Source organism: Athene cunicularia, assembly GCF_003259725.1.
Source record: "Athene cunicularia isolate RWA chromosome 4 unlocalized genomic scaffold, athCun1 chr4_part2, whole genome shotgun sequence".
In the NCBI taxonomy this organism is placed as follows: domain Eukaryota; kingdom Metazoa; phylum Chordata; class Aves; order Strigiformes; family Strigidae; genus Athene; species Athene cunicularia.
The window spans coordinates 30,100,583-30,125,654 of NW_020799099.1; the positions used below are offsets into that span (position 1 = coordinate 30,100,583).

Below are 25,072 nucleotides of genomic sequence, written 5' to 3' on the forward strand. Positions count from 1 at the left end.
GCTGCCGCCTCTCCGGTGCGGGGCAGGGGACGGGGGTCGCTGGCTGGAGGTGGGAGCCTCGGGTTTGTGGGGAGCGCCCGACACCCCGCGAATCCGAAAAACCGACTCTGGGGTCGTCCTTCAGGGTTGCAAATACCTGCCTCGGGGCAGAGAGCTGCTGACAGACGCCTCCTGCTGAGGAGAGAGCTGGGACTCCGAGGGCGCGTCCTGCCGCCCTTCTTGCCGCCCTGCCTGCCGCCCCCGCCGGCCGCGGGTTTCCTCAGGAGCCGGAGCCGAAGGGGAGGAGGAACGGGCCGCCGGTTACCTCCCCGGCAGCCCGAGTCGCTCCTTCTTCGCAGCGACTGGCGTTTCGAGTCGTAACCTGAAGTGAACTAGCCATGGCGAGTGAAGACAAACAAGTTGCTCAGCCAACAGGTGATGATGGAGGAGGAGGAGGTAATGGAGGAGGAGCGGGGAAAGAAGGAAATGCTGCCGAAGGGGGAAGTGTGCTGCAGCCCTTGAATCCAGGAGTCCCCATCCGAGGCATCAAGATGAAATTTGCTGTGCTGACAGGACTGGTAGAAGTTGGTGAAGTGTCCAACAGAGACATAGTCGAAACGGTGTTTAATTTGGTAAGTTGATTGCATTTTGGGGTGTGAGAGAAAGCATCGGCGTATATGTGTGGAAGAATCCCGTGCTGCTTTGATGTTATTTTTCTGTATTTTTTTTTTACACGTTGACGCTTTTGCCATATTACATTTCAGCTAGTTTCTTTTTACTTATGGATCACAAAAGCTGAAAACAAAGCATGTGAGCCTCAGTATTTACATTTGAACTTGAAACAGCTCTAAACAGCATCCTCCTTCCTTTACCTCAGAGAAATTGTTGCTTTATTTAGAACTGATAAGCCTATAGTTATGTTTAAACATTCAACAGGTGCACTCAACAATAAAGTTAAATGTTGATTTAGTAACTCAAACTGTCATAAAGCAACAACATGTGTGTTTTGTAGCCAAAACAACTTTCCCCCTGAACTTGTTTATGTCTCTTTTTTTGCTTTCTGTTTGCTTTGGAAATCAGAACATTCACGTTCTGACTACAGGGGCTGGGGTTGTCGGAGAGCAGTTCATTCCAATGCTTTACTTTGCTTAGTGGGAAGAGTAGAATGTGGTTTCAATGTCCTTTTTTTAAATTAATGAATTAGGTAGTCAGCTGCAATTTTCTGAATACAGACTGGATTTATTTAATACTTCATAACAGATCTCACTAAAAATTGAGGTTACAACTTTTCCTCTTGAAGCTGCAAACAGCATACCGCTGAACTTCTTGGGCTACATTTAAAATAATTAGGCTAGTTGTTAGTTTGCTTGCTGAAGGAGAGCAAACATCAGGAGAAAAAACTGCCTTTGAGTTTACAAAGATAGTCTGCTATTGTCAGAGATCTCAAAACATCTCTAAAAATACTCCTCGTTCCTCCTTCTTCCTTTTAGTGAGCACCTTTGACTTTAAAGCAGTGTGGTTTCTGACAAACCAGGAAGTGAGAGGGTGTAACAGTGTAAAGCTCGGCAACAAGGAAAGTTGACACAAAAAGCATACTGGTTTTTAATTGCTATTTGCATTTCAGTTACTTTGTTTGTAGTATTTGCTACTTGGGAGTTATAATGGTCACTAAATATTTGTGTGTGCTACTTCTGTTTAATGTTTTTTTGATGTTATCTTCTTGGGTTATGATAAATGTTTATTTTTTTGAATATTTTTGTATTAACAGAATGTAGTGCTCTAAATTGTTTGGATGAAAGTCTCTATACAGAGGAATTGCAGTACTGGCAAAAATGAAGTGCAGATCAGAGCTTTCATGGATGCTGCAAGTGATTTAAGTTACTTAGTCCACTTGACAATTGTCCTTGACAAAACCTGGTGTTCAGATATATGGCCATGAGGTTCAAAAGGAAATTCTGGTAAATAGTTTACGATTTAGGACACTTGTGCGAGGGAAAATTGTTCGTGAGTGTGCTAAATTTTGCTCTGTTTCTAGCATGGTCTTTTGAGTGGTGTGCTGGAGGTGTATTTTATGGCAGCAGTGAAAAGACGTTCGGCAGAATAATCAAAAAGGTAAAAAGATCCTTGATCCTGAGATTCCTTTTCTGCTCCATTTTGGGCAAGAGAGAATCGAAAAATTCAGCTTGATTCAGAGAATCTTCGATTTTTAGATTTAAGAGGTGTGAAGAATTTGACCTGTGGACTGCATTCTCCTGCATCTTCATTTTCCAAATTGAAGTAGGAGAGAGTTTCTGGCCCTGGAAAATTTTGAAACTGTGTGTTGTCGCTTTTTCTGCAAGTGAAACAACATTCCTGACCTGCCTACGATGTGGGAGGCTAAAGGCTTCTGCACCACGTTATGGTATCAGAGCAGTAGTCGTCAGTTGATAGCTATCATGAAACAACCAGTAGCTTGGTAGTAAGGACACTTTGCCTGGATTACCTGAGAACAAAATGCAACTTTTTAGGTTTTATATATATATATATCTATATATATCTATATATATAACAAGTCCTTCAGTTTCTGTCAGTCCTGGGAAAACACCAACTACCAGTGGCAAATTTGGAAGATGTCTCAATGTTCTGTGGTTTTATGAGAACTGGAATGCTTAAAAAAATCAAACCACCCAACAAACTCATAGTTTTTGTTATGGAAAATGTCTATTTTCTTGATTTTGTTTTTTTTGTTAAGAAACTGTTAAGCTGAATTTTTACAGAGCTTTCTGGGATATGAAGTCTCCCTACAAAGCAATACTCATCCACCTGTCACTGAGTTCTCCTTCTGTTCAGTTGTTAGCTGTGACCTTTTCATTTTGTCGATTAATACCTCTGAAGTCATACTGATCATAATTTAAGTCTTGTGAAGTATTGGTTAGCAGTGGTGTACTTACTTTGCTGTGCATGTACGCGGAAAAGATTTAACTTTTACATGAAAAAGTGATTCTTAGCTATGGCTTTTCTAGTGGTTTGTTTCCCAGTAGCTTGTGGAGCGAGTTTCCTGGTGTGTGAGCAGGTTCAGTTGGTGGTATGACAGTCATGCTGTGATCTGTAGTTACTAATGGGGTTAAGCTCAACATATCCCCTCCTATTGGGTTTCATTCAGTTTGGTGACTCATAACTGCACTACCTCAGCAGTGTTAGCAGAAATCAGCTACCTCGCTGCTTGTACTTTGAAAGGAGGAGATGGACAGCATTTGGAGGAATTTTTATTCGCTAACGTGAGACATCTTTAGAGCAGAGTGGAAGGAGGGCTGGGCAAATCTGTGTGGAAAGGTGTTTTTACATCCTTATACCTCATAGCATAACCGCCTCAAAATGTAAAGAGTGTTGTTTGTTTTTTTTTTTTAAAAAGGGAGGTTATCTGACCTAATTTTTATTTCTTGAGCAAACATGTTGCTTTTAATTATGCTCTTCAAGCTTGCTGTAGCATATGGAAGTTATGGTGAATTTCTTTGTGATGGAGAGTCAAGAGACATCCCACGTGCTGTCGTGATTTTCTTTAAGGATTTAAGAGGTGATCATGCTTTATATGGGAAAAACTCAGAAGGCCAAAAACCTGAAGTGCATGGTAATTGACCCACTCCTTATTAAAGAAACTTAATCTTCTGTAGTCCTGATTACTTGAGCAAATAACTTGTTCAGTTCAGCAGTGTTGGATCTTGGAGCTGAGAACCACCTGTAACATCTTCTCTGTCCAGCAGTGTAACAGTGCGCATGCATCAAAAAACCTAGTAGTCTCATTTTATTGTCTCTGGACATTCTACTCTTAGAAATGCTCAAATTGATCTGCTTTGTGTTGGTCAGGGTTCTCTGAGAACTTAGTTTTCCAGCCTGTGTTAGTTATGGCTCTGTGTATTTCAGCACTTCTTAAAACAGGGAAGGAAAACACTCTCTTTGAAGAAGCTTATTATTCTGTGGAAAACTTTGAAAGCACATTTTTGTTCAAGCATTAATCTGTTCTGTTACTTTTCTGACAGACAGTAAGCTAAACTGTGGGTATTTATTCTTCACGTATTGTGAATGATATTCTTAATTGACTTTGGGCAGCAATAACTCCTTGCGTTTCCTTTGTATACAGATCAGGTGAATTCCTGTTCACTACCTCATACCTGCTGTCCCCTCCCAGTTTATGAAAATGAAAAACCTCCTGGTAGGAGATGATGATGGAATGGAAAAATAAATTATTTACAGCAGGATCTGTTACTAACTTAAAACAACTATGTATTTTTCATAGTAAAAGAGAACGTCCTGCTAATGAAGAAACTTTTGGATAGAATAGTAGAAATAATTCAGCAGTTGTCAAAACTCAAATATAGATATATATAAAATTAGTTACAGTACTGTGCTACTAGTGCCAGAGAAGATTTTTATGATCTGAAGTTTTCAGGGGTAGAGAATGAATTCGGTTCTGAAGGCTGTGCCACCTGCACTGGATATATAGGAGGTCCTGCAAAATCTTTTCCAAATTAAAAATCTGTGTGGAGCTTCATGTCTACTCCATTTTAAACAAACTTGTCCTGTATTGTATGTCAGTGTTGTCTTGTTACCAAGTTATTGCAAGTTTCTTGTCTATATATAAAGCTTAGGCCACTGGATACCCTTGTCTTTCAGTAGGTAAAGGGCTCTCACAAGTGCGTTCATAATGAATCCTGTATGTGCTGGGGTTAACCAATGCTGCATTATCAGGCTTACATGGGAAGTGGATATTCTGGCAAAATTCTGCTATGCTTCAGGCAGATGACTGTACAACTACTGTCTTTCTCTGTGGTGTTGGTATAATTCAGTTTGGGGACCTTGTGGTAGAATTTACTGAGGTCTCAAGTCGACTAATGCGTAGAGACAACACGTATCCTTGAGGTTCTGCTCTTCTCTAAAGAAATACTGTGCCCTGCTCTAGGCCAGTTTTGTTTTAAAAAGCTTTGATGCTTCTAATTGTTTTATTGACTGTAGTATAGATTTAGTTATTTGTTTCGCTTCCTTTTTTCCCCTTTATCTGTGTTGCAAAGGCTTTTTTTTTTACTGTTCCATCTGTCTTTTTGGTAAGGAGAATGTGCTGTTCCTTCTGATTCTGTTCATGGATTATCCTTGCTAAGACTCCCCTAGTGATGGAGTGGGAATGATAGATCTTAGTTTTTATCACCTTTGGAGGTAAAATATTGGGATCTGAGGAGCAAAGACTAAAATTACTCGAACAATTAAATTTGTCAACTCTATCGCTTCTGCCAGACTTTACAAAAACCACAGACAGAAATCAACACAACTTTTAAAAATTCTTACTGTTTGTTTCCTTGTTTCTTCTTTTTAAAGTAACCTTCTCACCCATCCCCACTTGGCTTGTTTTATAGAACAAATCAGTGGTAAGTGTCAAGGCTTCACACTAGTTTACCTTCTCATGTGCCCTCTGCTCATTTTGTCATGTCCACTGCTGTGGTTTCTGCATTATAAACTCTCTGTCATTATTCATATTGAAAGCTAATGGCATCACCCGCTGAAACAACAGATTTCTAATTTGGTATGAATGCTTCTGAAACACAATGGATTTTATGAAGTAGAAATTTCCCCTTTTTAATCTCTGGTCACGGACTTTTTTGCATGTACTTTCTTGTAGAAAACCCCCAAAGCTAATGCCGGTAGAATTAAATGTGTCACAGTAGTAAAAATGCACCATAACTGTCTTCAGAACAATGTATTGTTTTTAATTACCTTACTGTATGTTTTTAGATCATGCTAGGATTTATTTTCTATATACACTTATAAACACTGATAACGAGAGTAACCAAACGGCTTCTTAGAGCCTCAGTGAATATTGCACGTTTCTTAATACAGACAGTCTTCCATAGTAAGTTCACCTCTGGCTGCCATTAACCTAGTTCAGTCACTTCTGCCCATTTACAGTCTAGATGATAAGGTAAGTCTGTGGCTTTAGCTGCATCAAGCTTGTAGAGTTTTTTAAAAGACAGTCATACTAAACTGGACAGTCAGCTGTCTTAGTGGTTTTACTCTTGGTGAATGAGTTGAATTCAGCAAAAGATCTGTAATGCTTCCAAATCTGTCTCAATGTCCTTTTTATAAAATACATCAGATGCAAACTTACATCTTGCTGGCCCCTTCACAGTGGGAGGCTTGTGCCCAGTTTGACGAGTGAATTCAGACTCTTTGACTCCATGTCGTCTTCATGGTTTTGAAAACACCTAATTTGGGATCTGGTAACAGTAAAAGATTATTCTGGTAAGTTTAGCTGACTAAATGGGGCCGAGAGATGTCTTTCATCAGACTTTACCTAGTTCAAAATTATTGAGTAAGGGGAGTCGCTTGTCCTTCACTGAAAATAAAAATTCCAGACCTCCATCTTGTTACAGTGTGTTCTGAGCAGGTGTGGATACACTTACTGTTGAAATAATGCGTATTGGGTTTTTTTCCAGGTATCCACACAACTTGGACACTGCTTTGTAGTTAGTGAAAATATCACCCTGCGTAGTAAGTGTAGGAATTTAGGGGAATTTTGTGGTCAGCTGAGAAAGGCATGGAATGTAGTGAGGTGGTAACCGCAGTCTTGAATTAGACACGCTGACAATCTAGACTATGAAGAGCAGCTGACTTGTACTTTGGCTGTGGTATCAACTCACTTCTGGGACTGCAACTTAAAACACACTGTAGGATGACAAAATATTGAGGACAAAATCTCAAGACCGCCCAGGAAAATGTTCACGTTTTCTCACTTGTCCTTTAACCGACCAATTTTTATAGCTTCTGATGACCAATCTGAAGGTGCAGGTGTCTGAAAGCCTGTGAATGACTTGTGCTCTGTGTTTTCCAGAAATGTTGACATCCTGTACAAACCTAAAATGAAGCTAAAAAAACCAAGGCTGAAGCAGACCTTTATGTATATCGTGTCTTAATAATGCAGTATTTGATAGACAACTTTTAATGAGCAGTCCACAAGTAGGCCTGTTTAAAGTGTGTTCACAGCATGCTTAGAATTCCCCGTTATAGGGGAACGCATCGGTTCAATGACAGATTTTTCTAGTTGGTGTCCTGTAACAAAGCAGAGAGAGTCGGGTGTCTGTTGTGGTTGCTTTTTTCTCTCTCTCTAAGGAGTATTTTGTATCATCTCTGTCAGACAATACTGGGCTAGATGGACCATCAGCCTGACCCAGTAGTGCAGATAACAGAGGAATGGAGTGGCCATATGGACTGGCTCAGGAAAAGCATTTGCAGATTAGGGAATAGAATGAAATTAGTCAAAAGCATCAGGGAAGTAGGTGGATGGCATGTTAAGGTTGCTGTGAAGGCTGGGCATTGCAGAGTGAGATAAAAACAGATAATTATTCATGTCCATTGAAAGACATTATTGGAGGGATGAGTCGAAGGGTGCAGATTCAAGAGAAGTGTGAGTAAAGAGAAGTTTTTTCAGGTGGCTGGACTGGATGAATACTGGTGGTTGAGGAAAATCAGAGATGAGGTATTTGCTTAATTCTTTTTCAAGGCAGTATTGGTTTGATACAGTGTTCAATACTTGGTGGCTAGTCAGTTGTACAGGCAGGTGCATGTACAAGCTTGCTGATAAGTCCCACTCTTCTGAAAATCATCCTGTGGTTTGGTGTGGGTTTTTTTTTTTTTGTGTTAAGATTTCATCTCATGAAAGGTAAAAATGAGTTTTCTTTGTGGTTTCTATCACTATCTGTATATTTGTTTTACCACCTACTGGGGAACCTGCAGTCATTCTGAACTGTATACCATTTGACATGGTATTCTGACCTTCTTTTTTTTTAATTAGATAAGTTGGTAACTTAAAGCATTTATAGCTTCTGTCTTTATGTGGTCATGAAGTTCTTTATCAACCTTAAGGATGAAGCTTAATCTGATGCAGAGATTAAATAAGCTTTACAGTTCAGTCATTGCATGTGAAATAGCTACTAGCTACCTTAGGTGTTTCTGTGTATAAAACCCTCTAAGAATCTTTTCTGTCAAAATCAGTCTTTCATGCATTAAATTTATGCATATCTTTTTAAAGAACTTCTATTTATTTTAAATGGGTCAATCTGGAAGAAAGTTTTTGTTCATAATCACTAATTACAGTTAGCTAACTTTCTGCCATTCAAGTGTCTTCCCCAGCCCCTAGAGGCCTTGCTGGCCTCTTCATAACATTTTGCATGATGGGTTTTGGTATTAACTTGACCTAATTACTAATGTCCTAATTTAGATTACATTCCTGCTTTAACTAATTCTGAATTTTTCTGTTAGACTCGATATCAGGCTAGAACATATTATTGCCTGTCCAAAAACTAGTTTGGTCTTTCTCCACCCCCCCACCCCTCCCCCGCCTCCCCTCCCCTCTGGGAAACCTTCAGAGTTTGTATGGGAGATCTGGCCATTTGCCAGGAATCTGAGGGCTTTAACTGATTTACATAAACCAGGATACTATTGCCACCTGTTTTTTTTTTTAATACCACGTGGGGCCAGTGGAGACTAGTTTCCAGTATGCCCTGCTCCATATTTAGAGCAGATAGCAATCGAGATGCATTCTTGCACAACTGCTGTAATGAAATTCGCTAAAGAATGATGCTGCATGAGTTGCAGTTGTACCTTTTCCTGAGACACTGTAGTCTTTGTGCTGACATCAGAAGCTTCTAATTTGTGAGGAGCTTGCAGTGCTTTAGATTCCCAAGCTTTTCAAATAGGCATAAGTAGTTTCTAAATAGAAACTAATTTGTGGAGCAGAAAACCTTAATGCCTTCCACTGCGCTGGATTCCTCTAGTAATAACTGGGGAGCTGGGAGCAGCTCTGTCCCAGGCATGATTTTCTTGTTAATAGCTGTCTTGAGATGATATTTAAATGAGGCTAGCTAGTGGGAATAGGATGTGCTCTGTTGCCTCCTGTGAAGTGCTCTGCGAGTCTCTTTACCGCAACTTGCATATGAGTAGTTCTATTGACGTTTTTCTACATATATCTAGCAAAAAAATTTCATATGCACTACACGGCAAATTCAGATTATTTTTGGTGTGACTGAAAACCTGGAAGTGAGTTGTTCAGGCAAAAACCTATTCTATTTTGTTGATGCAACTGAAGAAGGCAACTCTTAAAGAGCTACTGGGTTAGCTTTCCTTTGCATCTGAAAAACCAGAGTAATCACTTAGGAATCATCTGTTCTATGAAAGTGTGTTATGCATGTTCGTGTCACACCCCCTCGCCCCCGCCGCCTCTCCCCTTTGCCATCAGCAGTTGTTCTCTGTTGTGTGGACAGAAGTTACAGAAATAAATTAGTGAAATGAAGTCTGTTCTGATAGATAGACAGATATATTCCCACTTAGATACTCCAAATCTCTCATTTTATACTGGATTAACCCTGTAAAACAGTAACTGCAACAGTGCACAGGGTAACGTGTAGCTTATTCTCTCTTCTGGGAATGCTGAAAGGCTGGAGGCACCAGTAAGCAGCAGGTAAAATGGTCACGGCAGTGGGAGAGCAGTTTCTCTTACCAAAAAGCAGCAAGAGAACCGGAAGTATTTTGCAGTGGACTGGGAAGTATGTGCCTATGGGGTCCAGGATGCTGAATGTTTGCTTGATAAATCTCTCACAAATGGGTTCCTTTATCAAACTGTGCAGGTTTGGGTGGGAATTGTACTGGTTGCTGTCCCAAATAGAGCTGGGATGGGGGTGGGTGGGGAGCTGTTTGGTAGAGTAAGGTAAACCTTGCCTGTTGCTGTAGAATCGCTGAATAAAGGATTTGCAGATCCTGCAACTTTTAAGTTCTAGTAGTCCATTATTATATCTTATATGTCTTATATAAGTTGTTAACTTATGCTCTTTGCCCTTCTTGGGATTAAAACTGCATTCCTGAAGACAGTTGTTTTTTGCAGGATTATTAATGATTCAGGTGGACCTTGGAATCAAGTAATGCTTAAAAAAAACCCAACAACCCCCCCCCCCAAAAGGTTCTTATGCAGAATCATAGACATGTTAAAAAAATGGCCAATGATACAGAAGTAGAATTACTGATAAACCTTAAAACACTGCAACTGGGGGACAGGGGGAGCAGGAACCAAATGACTAATGTTGGTAATGGTGCATGACTGTTAAATAAACAAATGGAACTATCAGTCCAGTCAGCATCTGCCTCCTGCTAATGTTTTTGTTGAAAGTAAGCATGTGATTTGTCTGTAGTTTTGGTTGTGAACTTGATTGAAAAGAACTTGCACGCTATTTTTTTTCTTTTCCCCTTCTGTAATGGGAGCTTAGTTATACTGTATGATTTAGTTCCATTGTATAATTTAGGTGCTGTAATGCCTGACTTTCAGGTGTCTGATACGGAGTACGAAACTGAGTAACTGTGACTGCATTTTTAGAATGTTTCGAAATAGCTGACGTGAGATGGGGAGCTATGTGTGTTTAATATATTTGCTGATGTTACAGAATGGGAGAACAGTGAGATGCTGGGAACAGATATTTCAGTTGGTATTTAAAAAGGTTCTCTGTCTGCTTTGTAATCTACAGGCAGGGGTCACCTTCTGAGGCTATGGTGTTCTTAACACTTCAGACTTCCTTGATTTAAATAAGGCAACAGTAAAGTGCTGTGGAAAGGGTTGTCGGGCACAGAAACTGTATGGGTAGCTTCCCATCTTTATGCAAATCGGTAAATGCTCGTGGGGAAAAGATTGCCTTGTTTTCTTGCCCATTTCCTCCTCAAAAGTAAGTTCCTAGTCTTCTGCTGTGCTAGATAATCTACTGTTTAACCTCATACCATGACACTCTTTGTCCTTTCTGTGCTCCACCTGCTGCCTTCGTCCTGGGCAGCAAACAGGAATCTTGGGCACCCGCTGGCTTCTGTAGTGGGCTGGGGAGCTGTGAATGCCTCTGAGTGCTGCAGTTGCTGTGGATCAGTTGGTTGGCAGGGGCATTGCCTTTGGGGAGATGTTTATTCCATGACTCATCTGAGACCTGGCACTAAAGACTCCTGCCCTTCCTATGTACTGATTTTAAAGCGAAACGTATACTGCCCTTTGGGTGTTTTGCTGGCTTGGTAAAGTCTCACCTCTGCAGGAAATGAAAGCCATCATGATTTCTGTCTTCCATAGGAAGAGATTAAAAAAATTGCCATTTGTCAGGAGTGCATAGCGGTGGTGGCGTGAGTGACTTGCAGGGGGATGTTTCTAACACCTCTTCTGTGAAGGCTGGGCTGCTATACAGTGAAGAATGCCAGATCCGTGGGTCTGGAGGGAAGACATGGAAAGAAACAAGTCTCAGACCTCATGGTTAAGGTTTGAATAAGGTTCTCCAGTCACTCATATATGACAGGAAGGTTTGGAACTGGAAGACAGTGGATTTCTTGTCCACGTGTTAGGGCTTTAGTGAAGTTTTCTTTGTGGTGTACAGAAGCCCTTCCTGGAAGGTGAATTATCTTCAGGTAGAAGGGATTTGTCTGGTGACTGAAGAGTCATGAGAGTTGGCTAGACATATTTCAAAAAGATAGAATTTAGATGACAGAAGCTTGGGTTTCTTGCTTCTGGATGGTGCTGTGAAATGCTGGGGTTTCAACCCCGAAGCCCCAAACTAAGGTTGACATGTGGGTGATTCCCACAGCCCTTCCCAAAGGGGGGTGAGTTTGCCTTTAGGCTTCCCTCCAGGGTGGGGCTGCCTGGCAGGGAGAGCCATTGGGTAAAGGAGCCCCAGGTGTCCTGCATGAAGTAAGCAAGGGTCAGGTGTCCCACATAGGGATAAAAGCTGGGAGCCCTTGCAGGCAGGGGCAGTGTCTGTCTGTGAGGTGGATGCCCTGTGCAGAGTTCCCTGTTGGGGAAGGACCTCCCGCCTCCTTGGGACTGGGCTCCAGTCAGGTCTGGCTTTTGTAAACGCGGGCTCTGTAGAGATTCAGTGTGGCTTCCTTGGTCTTATGTGTTTGGCTTGTTGGCTCGGTTGTCTCCCGTCCCATCTATGGGAGACTGCATTTCACCATTTATTCTACCCGTTGTTGGCTGTGTGGTGTCATTGTTGGGGTCAGTGGGATTGATGTTGATTATGTATAACCTGACTTGTTTGTACCCCCATTGCTCACCCATGTACTGACCCTTTTGTATCAAATCCAATTTGGTTATTGGTTCGTCTTTATGCTGGCTGTGTCCTTTATGCTAGGCCTGATAATTGGAAAAACATGCTGTCATTTTGCATAAGAGTGACATCCTAATTTCTGACTAGATCTTGTTTTAGTTAGTACTTCTGTGTCCTGTCTAGAGAGAAGCCATGAACAAGCTGAAAACCTATCATGTAACACTTCCAGATACAAGTTAGTGTCATGTATTGTCTTCACACCAACGCACCCCCCACCCTCCTAAAAAAATGGGGGAAAATAATTTTCACATTGCCAAACAATATAGATGTCTGTAACAAGGAAATTTGTCTGTTCAGGCTTATTTATATTATTCTTCCACTTGAGTACTCATTTTCACAGCTTTCAAGAGTCAGCTTTAATATTTGCTGTAGATCTTGTTTACATATACGAGGCTAGAGATATAGTTAGAATTATGTTTCTCAACTCTGTTTAGTTTTGTTTATCAAGGATACCTCTAAATGAGCGTGTTTGCCTGTGATGTTACCATGTGTTATAGGAAAAAATGCTTGAAACCATATATGGATTCTTTAAACAGGTATTGATCGCTGTAACAGTGGGATCAAAGTAAAGGAGTTCTCAGCTGCAGTAATTGTATGTGCAAATTCCTATATTAAAAGGTGCCTGAACCTCAGTCTTAATCCAGAATTTTGGAGGCCACGATACCTTTGTTAACAGTTTGGCCAAGAGGAGCTGTTGTCCCTTACCAGCATGCAAGGTAACCATCTCTGGTTGAATTAACTATGGAGTTAAGGAAAACACAGTAATGAAATATATGTGTGGCAAGTATGTTAACTAAGTATTAGTTACCCAAGCATTTTTTTTTTTTCTTCAGGCAGTGTTTTGTTATGTGCAATGCTGTAGTCATGATCTCTGGATGGTATGGTTCCACGTTCTGGTGCTGTGAGTCAGGAAGAGTGTCTGTACAGTCACTGGGTTTGTTATTATGAAGTGGCATGCTCCTCTTTGAGATGTATTCATGCCCCTTGCTTGGATGATTTCTGTAGCAAAGATGGATGGTGCAAAGGCAAGGAGAACGAAGTTTTTATTTGCTAATTCTGTAAACATAGCAGAACCCCTGAAAGTGAGGCTGGGTTCTTTCCTTTTCATTCGTTGGGTGCAACAAAGTTTCTGCAGACTGAATCGTTTTACTTCTCCAGGTAGATGGTCATGGCTGATACAGCACATTTAGTTAAGTTTAAGTTTGTTAGGAAGAGGACTGAAGGTTCAGATTTTCCTACAGGATTGTAAGGATGCATAGAGTAGCAAAGGACTAGAAACAGCTACTTCTGTACAGGAGCCACCTGCCGTGGAAGCGTTTGTGTATAGGATTGCAGAGAATTGGCAGAGCTGAAGCTAGTGATAATTTTAGATAGTGTTGCAAACTGAAGTGCCTCAGGGTAACTGTGTGCAGCAGTCACTGCTGCTGAAGATCCCTTCCTCCAGGGCTGCGCTTCCTGTGCTGCTCCACCAAGAGAGATTTCAGTTGCTTCTTTCTTCTAACAGCAACATAAGTCAGTAAGTTCTGTCTTTGCATTGTTATATCACTTGTTTTTACAATCCAAAATGTGGATTCAGTGTTGGCAATAAAAAGCTTGAGCTTCAAAAGCTTTTACAAGTTCATAAATAAACTATTTAGCAGAAACATCTGTAAAAGTTTATGCCCATTTTCTTCTCCCTGTGAACTGGTCCAGATGTGAGTCAATGGCATCTTCTACTGGACTGCATCACATAGGTTAAATCTTCAGCATTAGGCTCTGAAAATGAGGAAGAATCAGTTTGGTTTCTCAAGATGGAATTTCAGGATTTTAAAATGAAAACTAGAAAAGATGTTAAAATAATTGAAAAGTTGCTCTCAAGAGTCAGTGATTCATACACTGATTGATGTTTTCCATTTTAAGCAATCTTCAAGGATTTTCTCTGAAGCTCTACTCATTTTTTGCAGCCGCTGTGTGATACTGCCCCAGAGACACGTGTGGGTTCAGCCTTTGTTCAGATAAACTCTTCTAAGGCACAGACACTTGCTGATTTCAAAGCAGCAGCCAATGTATGTGTTCTGCTGGTGGAGGCAGGTTCTTGGGAAGGAGAACAATTGTATTGGGCTTCCCCCTTCCCAGCCCTGCAGGTTATATATACTATGCTTCCTACTCAGAAACCAAGGAGGGTTAAGACTGTTTAGTACCCGGCTCTAAAGCTGCCTTACTATGTTTTTTTGTGAAGCCTGAACTCCTTTTGCCTTTAAAAGGAAGAAGGGAAATCCAATCCAATTTGTGTGTTTTACAGCCATCTTCATGGGATAGTGTGTAGCTCTATTAATGCTTCTCTTCCCTCCTTCTGCCTCAAGTCCTGAGAAGAGAGAGGGAGGCAGGGCCTCCCATGAGATAGTCTGATACCAGTGATACCTGGGCTGTTATCTTTGTCCTGTTACCTGCTGGGGTGCTTGTTTCTGTAACTCCAGTGGCACTTAAAGGGTTCAAACTCTGTCTTAAGTTTTGGTCCAAAGTCCTGTCATATTTTTCAAAACTTTTATAGCTTTATTGCTTCCATGAGTCAATAGTAGCGCCTGTGTGCCTTCTGCTACTGTCTTCATTTTGTATTGCTTCAGCAGAGTATTCTTTGTACTTCCAAATAGTACTGCAAAAGGCAGCTTTTCTTAGATGAGGAGAATGCCTTTTTTAGGGAACTGGACTCTTCATCCTCACCGTATGTGCAGAGACATGGAAATATCTTGGTAGTTTGAAATCTTTAATGAATGAGGTAATCCTTATCTTCCATTTTAGTTTTGGAAGCTCGAGCGAAGGAACTGGTCAACCTTCCTTGGAAACAACCTCTTCTCTCAGGAAACAGCTGGAAGTGTTGTTAGTTATGTGTTATATGTGCATTTGTATTACAAAGACTAATTTGGTTTTTGAGAAAATGATCTTTTTAATTTTTCACTGCGCTTGCCCTAGTAAACTCATCTTCCTGAGTTTCACCAAAAGATATAATAGCATAAAAATTATCTTAATTAGAAGTCCCAAGAAGAGTAGTGTCAGTCTTGACCCTTTTTTTGAAAGAGAACAATAAACTAATTCTGCTGGTACCTGTCTGAATTTGGTGAATTTGAATTAAGGCTCTAATGGTATTTGTTGTGACTCGGAACATGACTCTTCCAATAGCCACACAACCTTTACAAACTAGAATGAAATAATAAAATTGCACCAGCATCCATCTTTTTTGTACCTTGTCTACAAGGAATGCCTTCTGTTTCAACTGCAAAGCCTGTTGTGAGAGCAGGATTGCTGCTAGCAGGCAGCTAGAAGGTTGAAGTTGGGTTCTCATTCTGAAAGAGTAACAGGCTGTCCTTCTTATGAAGGGCTTATTTTTCTTCTCTTCTAGTCTCCCAGTATTTTAAGCAAGTAGGATTTTTTACTGGTCATATGAAAATGAGATAATTTGAAAATGTATTTCAGGATAATCTGTCAATATATTTCAGGATGTATTCCTGAAATTCTACTGCTGTTAGCTAAAGTCATGAAACATCCACTGAGGAGTACTTGGTACATGTAAGTTGCCATTTAGACGTTTGGTTTCCAATACCTGGGGCAGAGTATATGGTGAAAAGTAGAAATCTGCTTAAAAACAAGAAAGTAACAAGTGAAGCTGTCAAGTGAGAAAACTGGAATAAAGAACTGGTCTTAAAACTGAAATGATATTGTCAAATGAAAGAACTAGAAATTAAGAAACTATCAAATGAGTTAAACTTCATGTTCTAAGATGATCTGGGCATTTATATTGATCACCACCTGAACAACATAAGAACAATATTCCCCAGAACCAGTTTATCAGTAGGACATTGTTGTGGTAATTCTGTAGTTGCCCTATGTCATGGTTTGGACTTGGCTGGCAGCCAAACACCATGCAGCTGCTCGCTCACCCTCCCCCTGCCAAGGGAATGGGGAATAGAATTGGAGGGATAAAGGGAGACTGGTAGGTTAAGATAAAAAAACAGTAATTAAAATAATAACAGTAACAAAAAGTACAGATGGCTAATGCACAATGTGATTGCTCACCATTTGCCAGCTGATACCCAGCCTGTTCCCAGCTAGCAGTCCTGAAAGAACCGAGGTCCTGGAGTTGTAATCCCAAAAGCAAGAGAGAACCCCCTCCTTCCCAACCACCCCTCCATTATATACTGAATGTGATCATACATGATATGGAATACTCTGTTGGCCAGTCTGGGCCTGGCGTTCCGGCTGCGCACCCTCCCAGCTCAAGAAAAATTGACTCTTATCCCAGCTAAAACCAGGACACTCTATATTAAAAAAAGGGAGGGGATATTTTAAGGCATGTAATTTATGATATAGATATCTTTTGGTCTGTTTGTAAATGGTTACAACTGTGATTTAAGCTCTTTGGAAGAGTATTATTTAGCTGAATCAGCAGTGACCTAAAACCTGAAATGAGGTTCTGGATCTTAAAGCTCTACCAAGGGTGGTATCATTCTACAGCTTTAGACAGTGGACCATGTTTTCCGTGGTTTTGACTTGCTAATGTTGTGATCTGTCTCATAACAGCAGTTCTTACTGCAGAAAATTTGTAAACACTCAAGCCCTTTGGTAGACTTGGAGTTGAGGAGCTATGGCTTTTTTTTATTTTTAAGTCTCTTGGAAAGATTACAAACTTCTGTGTTTTGTTGAAATGGTATCTTCTCCCCTAAGGTACCCTTCTGCTAACTGCAGTGAGCGCTGAGAAGATTTTAGCATCTTTACATATTTGAGACCTCATTGCCAACTGCTACATTACATAATGTTTAGTTATGAAAGAGGAAATGAACACAAAAGCTGTTCTTGGTGACTGACAATGCATAGTGAGAGGCTTGGTTCTGGAAAGGCTGTGTTGTACAGTCAGAAGTTTCTGAAGCAGGGTGTCCTAAAACCTGAAATCAGTCCATGCTACAACTTCAATGCAATACTTGCTTGAAACCAGATAATAATAGTTTTATGAGCACCAAATATTTCTTTTATTTAAAAAGAAGTGAAGAATACATAGCAGTAGAAATAATAGTAATTATTTTTCAATACGAAGAGCAAGTAAAGAAAGCATGTTGAAAACACTGAGGTGGTTCTATTTGCTAAAAATTACAGCAGGAATTGTTTTTCTATTTTATCTGCTAATTCTCTGGAATGTATGTACTGAAGAAGAAGCTTTGAATGGAGGAAGATCTCGAGATAGAAATGAAAATGCTCAGGTTTTCAAATCTAAAGTCAGAATTGTGTAATTATTTTAATCTAACGCTCTTCAGAGATCCTGTACATTCCCTGAGTCAGAGATACTTTGTGGACAAATCTATAAATTGCCTGGTTTTGTGCAGCAAACTACAAGTGTGAAAGATGATGTCTGAGGAAGCACAGATGTGTTATAATTTGAAGTATCTGGCTTACTTTGCTGTGGTACAGCTGTTGTCACTGCCGTCACTGCAGATGGTGATAACCATGGTTACTGCCAACTACCATTTGAGGCTAGAAACAAGAGCTTTTATATTATATACTCCCGATGTGTAAAAGTCCTTAAATTCCTAACTGGAGTAGTGCTTGTAATTTGAATAAACGAAGAACTCTTGTCCCCTAGGATGGTGATCTTAAATATATGAGAATCTACTTGTGGATTTGATGGAAAGAATTAATGCTAGTAGGGTGATTCATGGACCAAATGCATGTTAAAATGTTGAAATATGTAAATTGGATGATTTCATAAATATAACATTCTTATGCAGTGTGAATTAAAAAACATTATTAATTTTTGGAGTAATAGCAGGCATAAGCAGAGAAATTCAGTCCTGTCTCCCCACTAAACTCTTTAAAATTCTCCCTTAAAAGGATGCATTTCTCAGTTTATTTTTGACAGTCTTATAAAGTATTGCTTTTTCTATGACCGACTTCAGTCACATATTTTTGGGTTCCAAAAATGTTATGGCTCTCAAAATCTGAAATTAGTTTTGTGTTAAACACAATGAGAAATGGGACTGGAACATAATAAGAAAAAGAAATCTAATTTTATCACTTCTTGAATGTTATCTCACAAGAGCATTCTTCTGATTACCTGGAGTCATTTAGCACCATCTGTAGTGCCATGTGTAACACAGTTAAAGTAGTATAATAGATGCTGAGGAAAACACAGTTAAATTAAAAATGGTTGCTGAGTATGTAATATTTTAGGAATTTGAATCTTCTGTGGAGAGCGATGGGTTTTTATCTGTAGCTTTATTTTCGATAACTTACTGTTTTCCCTGGTTCTCTCAGTGCAGAGCTATGGTGGCAACGAAGGGATTGCCACTGGTAAGTTTTCTCTGAGAGGATGTTGGTTCATCTCTATTTTCTGCTCAGTAAAGGACTGTTACTGCTCTCCCTGTCCCTTGCTGCAGCCCCTGCTCCTTGCCTGGAGTGCCCACATGCAGAGGGAGAGAACACTGCTGTTACTCTAGTGGCCTCAGGGGTTGTATCAGTCTCCAGAGTTAACCAGCTAAATTAGTTCCCAGTTTTTGCAAGCAGCACTTGGACTGTTAAAGAAACTAGGTGATGAATATAGCGCTTGGCACTCTAGTTGTTTTAATGGGAAATGTTTAAAACAAAAAGAGAACCTTGCTTAATAACCTTTCGAGTTTGGAGGGTGGTGACATTCAGCAAGATACTTGTGATTCAGTAATGGAGTAGATTGGCAATTACGTTTAAAGTAATTTTGATTTCTTCTTAAAGCTTTGTTTACCATAAAAAAAAAAAAGGGGGAGGGGGAGCTTTGCATGAGTTGATAGAATCACTGGATTAGAATGCGTATTAAAATTCTTTTGTCGGTGTTGCACTCAGATGCTTATTTGTTAGAATTATTTTGGATGCTGAAATCTGTTTTCCTTTCTGGCTTGTCTTAAATTGCTTTGCACAAAGGTTAAAAACTTTAGCTGACAGTATTTATCTGAGTATGATTGACACTAGCTTTATACTTTGATAAGGTTACAAAGAAGTGTAACTTGAATTTCTTTTTTACATAACTTTCCTTCCTGAACTTTTCCTTAAATGTTTCTTCAGGATTTGGTTGTGCTGAACATAAATGTGTTCCTCAAATTCCTTTCCTGTCTCATCTCGAAATTTGCATGAGAGGAAGGGAAGAAGATAGTGTTAAAATTTTTACATTGAAGTAATTTTCAGATGATGGGTAGTGGTGTCTGTGTTTGCACCACAGCAGCCTTTTTGTATTCCAGACCTGTCATTGACCAGCTGTGTTTAGGTAAAACTGCTGCCAAAGTCGGCACTGCACGTAAAAGAAAACAAGTGGATGGCAACAAGGATGAAATAAGTTTTAGGTTCTCTTTAAATAAGAATGGTTTCATAAGCAAGTATTGTATTGTATTCTGTGCTGAATGCTTTGCAAAAAGAGTCCAGTAATACACAAAAACCAGTCAGTCCCACTCCTTTTAAAAATTATACGTGAAGAAATCATACTATTTTTCCTTTCATCTTCCATCCACTGTCACTGTATTTTCTCCAGCATTGGTAAGTGAATGATTTTTTTTTTTTTAGTATTTCAGTTTACATGTGTTAAACCCAAACAAAGTGACCTGTTTTTTTGAAAGTAAGTGTGTAATGCTACAATTTCACAGTATAAATATGTTCAAATAGTCATGTCAACGCATAAAATAAGAATGCTACAATTGTATGCCTGAGTAGTCATACATGAGGCACCCATGTACCTCCACAGACTTATTCCCTTGAAGAGAGCTTAATGTGGATAAAATGTTAATCTGCCTCACTCATATAGCATAACTCAGTCTTAAGTAAATAGGAAAAAGTCAGCTATATCATAAATTTCAGAAGGAAAATTGAGATGTTGGTAGGCAAAAATACCTTACTTTCCAAACATCTTAAGGGTATTGCAGAAAACTTTATAAGTTTAATTGGATTTTTTAGACCTCGTTGCACTCGCTGCAAGTGTTTGAGTAAATAGAGGCAGGAATTTTTCTTCTTGCTGTTTTTAACTTAGCAGTTGCTGGAGCTGAAACAATGTGGAGGTTATGCCAAAACCTATATTTGTATTTCTTGCTTAATTTTTCAGTTACAAAATGGGAAGTGTTCTGTAATACAAATTGTGTGCTCACCTGTAATGCCAGTAGGAGGACGTGAGAGGTTTACTGTGGGTTTTTATATTGACTGAATCTGGAAGACACAATGGTGATGTTTACATTTGGAGACCAACCTGAGTCAGGTTTGCAGTGAAGTGTAGAAGAGCTATCTGCAATGTACTTAGTGCATATTAAGACATACCAATTTACACTTCAAAGTATTTATTTTCAAACTTTATGAATTTAAGATAAAAAACTTACATGGTATGTTTTACAGACACTTTTTAAGCTTTCTGTTTGTTTGCCTCATTAGCAAAAGCCCACAATTGAGTTTGAGGGCTATACTTGAAACCTGTAGGGCTGCTGATATCTATTAGATAATAGATATATTAGATAATAGAAATATCTATTTCTCAGCTTAAATAATTTTGCAGTAGTCGTCACTGGGCTTCCTGTTCCTCTTACTTCTACAATATACATCTTACTATTTACTCACAGCTTCTGTTTTATTACAGTTTTCTGGGGTGTTACCTCAGTTCTGTTTTTCTTGTCCCTTTGATTCGTGTCTCAATTTTTCGTCTTCTGTAAAATACCGTTCTTGCATATGATCCAAGTCTCAGTCTCTGTAATGTTGCACACATATGCTGTCTGTAGGTATACTTACGGATTTTTAAAATTTGTGGTTCTACATAGAAGTATAAGAGAACTATAATATTGTATAACAAAACCAGTTTCTAGAATTCCATTGAAGCAGCACAGTACAAGTTAGAAGTATAGTATTTTGTGACATGATTGTGGTGGTTGAAATAAAAAGATGAGGCAGGAGTTGTTGTGTCATAGTAGTGGACCAATCAAATATGTTGTAAAGTGTTAAAAACCAAGATACAAATGTTTGAGAGAAGAGCAGTGTTCTTCCTAAAATTCAGATGCTGAAAAGCTTATCTTGTAATAGCGCTTAAAAATGTATAGTTGCCAATAAATCTTTGCTTGAAAGACTGTCAAGTATAGGTTATAAGACCAGGCGATCAATGCGTTAATGTGATCTCCTGCATAACATCAGCCATAAGGCCACCTAATATTTTATGCAGTTAGTCTACAGACTAAGTGTAAATAATAAATCTTCACAAAGGGGATTGGGGGACAGTTTAGAACAGTTGCTAATAAGTCTGCAGTCATTTAGATTTGAGTGGCAGTAAATTTAGTGGTGCAAAAACTTAAGTATTTCTTACGTCAGGTATTTGAAGATGTTGGAAGTGCTGTACTGAAATGGGTACTGCCAAGTCTTACGGAGTGCAGCTCAACCTTGTAGACTAACTAAAAAAAGCTGGGCTTTGTGACATGCTATAATAAATGATGCAGGAAATTTGCAAAGGGAAGAAAATTCAGTGCTGTAATGAAAGCCCACCCAAAGATGCTAAAATTGACTCAATACATTGGAGGATGGAACTTTACTTTGTGTTTGGCCTTCCAGTAATCTCACATTACCCAGGTTTCCCTGATAAAGATGAGATACTTGAACAGGTATGGACCAGATTGAGTCAGGAACAGAAAGATGTTGAGAAGTGTCTCGGCTGTGATAGTTATGTCCTGCTTCATACAAAACGTCTTGCCCTAGTGTTAACTTTGTGAGATGTGAATCTTTGGATGAAGCTGAAATATCTGCCAATAGGTGGGATTGGCAACCAGAAGTAGTTTCTTCTGTGGTGCATTTCTGCAGGTGGGTTGCTACGTCTTGGTTACTATCATAACTAGGAGAATTATTTCAGCTGATTAAGGGTTTATACACTTGTCCTGGTCAAAGTGAACTTGGGAACAGACACCTGTTTTGATCCTCATAGTTTCACAGAGATTCGTGGTGACAAGACAAATTGGGTGACAGGAATTCATAACAATTATCCTTCGTATCAATTCCAGAGGATCTAGACTGGCTAACTTACTAATACATTGTGGGTGGGAGCTAGCTGAGCTTCAGTGCTGACAAGGCTGTACCTAGAGATCACTGTAGTGAGTTTTGGAAGGAAGCCAAGGAAACATTGTAGGGTTTGCTCAGAAGGATTACACAACATCATTCTGATCTGCTTCTGTAATATTAGATCTGGTTTGACCCTCAGATGCCGTGAAATGATTGCGAAGGTGGTGCAGGACAGTGACACCATACAGTGTCTGGTTAGAGAGTTGTGGCCTCCTCTTCCAGGTGCAGACCACACTGTCCTAATTAATGCCCTTCCCGGAGCTGGGTTAGGTTGTGTTCAGGGCAGGGAGGGACACAGTGGTGCTTTATAGCTTTCAAAAAATGATGTTGCTCTAGAATTAACAGTCTAGTTTTCATAACGGAGTACTTTGCCAGGAGCAGCTTTGTATGTTCTAGCAGAATCTGCATTCACCATAATTTAATTTCTGCAGTGATGCTTAAAATGCTGTGATTAATCTTTTGTTTTGCTTTGGGTTTTTTGCTTGTTAGTGGCATCCAAGAAATAAAAACTAGTAAGCAAAGTTTCTTTTGATGTGCAGGGCTGGTGAAAACTACTCAAAGGAGTAAAACTAGTTTGACTGCCATTGGCTATTACAAGATGTTTTAACAATAAATCTTACAGAAACCATAACGAAGAAACTTCTAGTTATCAGAAATGTACTTGTCCAAAAAGGTATTTGGTGTTAAACTTGTTGATTAACTGAAGGCAGATCAAAATGTTATGTGCTACAACAGGAGTATCATTGTAACCTGAACTAGCAGACCAGTGAAAAGGGGATGTTCCCTCTGAGGTATTACTATTACTGGGTAAAATTTCAGGTCACAGAGGAACTGTATTGTTGAATGGCAAGTACTCAGTAATATGGTCTATAAGACTGTTTTTAAGGAGTCATGTTTTAATCATCCTGGGATCTGCAGGAATGGATGTAAACAATCTGTTAGAGTCTCCTTGACTACTGTAAAGTTGAAAAGAAAACATACGAGTATGCAATCAAGCCTTTAAAATTATTTTTTGAATTACATACTGGCTTAAAAGGGAAAATAAGTTCTGTTGCTACTGCTCTCATTTTAAAAAAAATTATTTTAGAGTCCCTGTGCAAGAAAGTGGAATCTTTGGAATGGGGTTAATTGTACATAACTGCTTATAAATTCTTATTTTATGTGTCTAAATACTTCTAAAATTCTTTCTGTGTGGATGTGACAATGTTCCTGTCAAATATTTGCAATGACTGGTTTTTAGAAAAGTCCTGAAGTTGTGCCATATTGTCACATCTAAGCATCTGAAACTTTGAAATTATGCTTGCGTATCATTCCATTTCAATGTATTTATTTTAGAAGATGGATCCATATACTGGAGAACTTGCAGTTCTTTTTTCTGTTCGAAGATGTTACCTGAAATGCCCATGAGATGGTGCTCATCAGTCTTGTTTTCTGTAGCAGCAGATCTGTGCTTAAGGATGCAGGGTGGTTAGTATTGCTGTCTTTGGAAGAGAAACAAAAAGAGCAAAAAAACAACCCACAGTATCTTGAATTAATATACAAAATACCTATTACTGTATTATTTTGAAGTGTGTGTAAAACCAGTCTCAATATCCCTGCTCATCTTTGGGAAGGTTGATGCTAGTTTACATAAATTTTAGATTGCCACTTAATTTTTCTGTCTTAAAAATGGGTTTCTAAATAGCCGAAGGATAAAGTTTTTAGACATCTTACTCTATGCTGCTTGATTTCCCTCTGTTTTATTCAAAGGTCCATGAAAGTTTTATTTATCGAAAACATTCTGCTACTAATTCACACTAGTGTGTTCTGTTCTGTAATGTCTTCTGTGGGAGTTTCATTAGTTTGATTTGTTTATGTTTTGCCCTTGATTTACACAGACAGCCTATAACAAGCAACACAGAAGAGTGGACCTTGGGAGGAATGTTAAACTCTTAGTAACCAAGGCAGGGAGGATACTCATTCTTTGAGCTGGCCTCACAGCGTTGGAAGCTCCAGTGCTGTTTTTCAAGAGTGTACTATGTAATTTCAGATGCAAGATGGGGAGCAAAACAGCAGAATAAGAGGATGAGATTAGAGTATAATGTCTTCTTTCTGAAGTAAAGGTACAGAAATACTTAGTGGGCTGCAGCACAGCAGAGCCAAATGTGTTATTTTATGTTCTGTTTCAGACTGGTTTTATTGGTATTTTGAGAGTAGTAACCTGCATGATTTGAGGGAGCTGCAGGGTAAGATCTGAAAGAGGACATAACTGACAGACAAAATCCCAAGGAAGGAGTTATCAATATTGATAGATGGGTATGAAAACAAGAGCTGATTGTATGAAAACTGGAATGAAGTGACTAGCACCACTGTTATAATTGGCTAAACTAAGACAACACTCAAAAGTATCTGCGAAGTATTATTAGCAGAGATTACAGGCCTCTGAAAATGAGGACAGCTTTCAACTTGATGAGTTGATTTACCGGAGGTATTCAATTTGTACAAAGATTGTCTTTGTACAGGCTGCTCCAATTAGATCAGACCAAGAGTACAGAGGAAAATCTGTTTCCTCTGGAAACTTCTTTTCCCTTCCAAATTGAAATAAGTGAGTTTTTTGTCTGTGTGTCTTACAGGCTTTTTTCCTCTATTTTTTTCCCTTCAGTTTCAAATCATTATAGCTTTGACCAAATGGGAAGCTTGAGTTATGATTGCCTGTATGTTCTATTCTCTCAGTGACTGATGAAACCAGTGTTAGGACAGCATAGAATAGAAGATGCTAAAGTGCTTGAGAAAAGCACCTTGACAGAAAATGGAGGCAAAACCAGAAGTGTGTGCAGCACTGTACACAGAGGAAGCTAAAGACAAGTATCAACTGAAAAGCGAGGTTTCTTCCTTTCGGGGGGTGGGGG

General features: G+C 39.4%; 1 protein-coding gene across 4 annotated transcripts in view; it reads left to right on the plus strand.

The window, feature by feature from the left end:
* Positions 1 to 71: 71 nt before the first annotated feature.
* LRBA (LPS responsive beige-like anchor protein) overlaps positions 72 to 25,072 on the plus strand; it is a 404,059-nt gene continuing 379,058 nt past the window's right edge. For 3 of the 4 annotated variants that reach the window (XM_026847512.1, XM_026847511.1, XM_026847513.1), the window contains exon 1: positions 378 to 611. In XM_026847512.1, the coding sequence (XP_026703313.1) occupies positions 378 to 611 (234 nt within the window). Of the gene's footprint in view, positions 612 to 25,072 lie in introns of all 4 variants that reach the window. The other variant, XM_026847510.1, reaches the window with a different exon arrangement.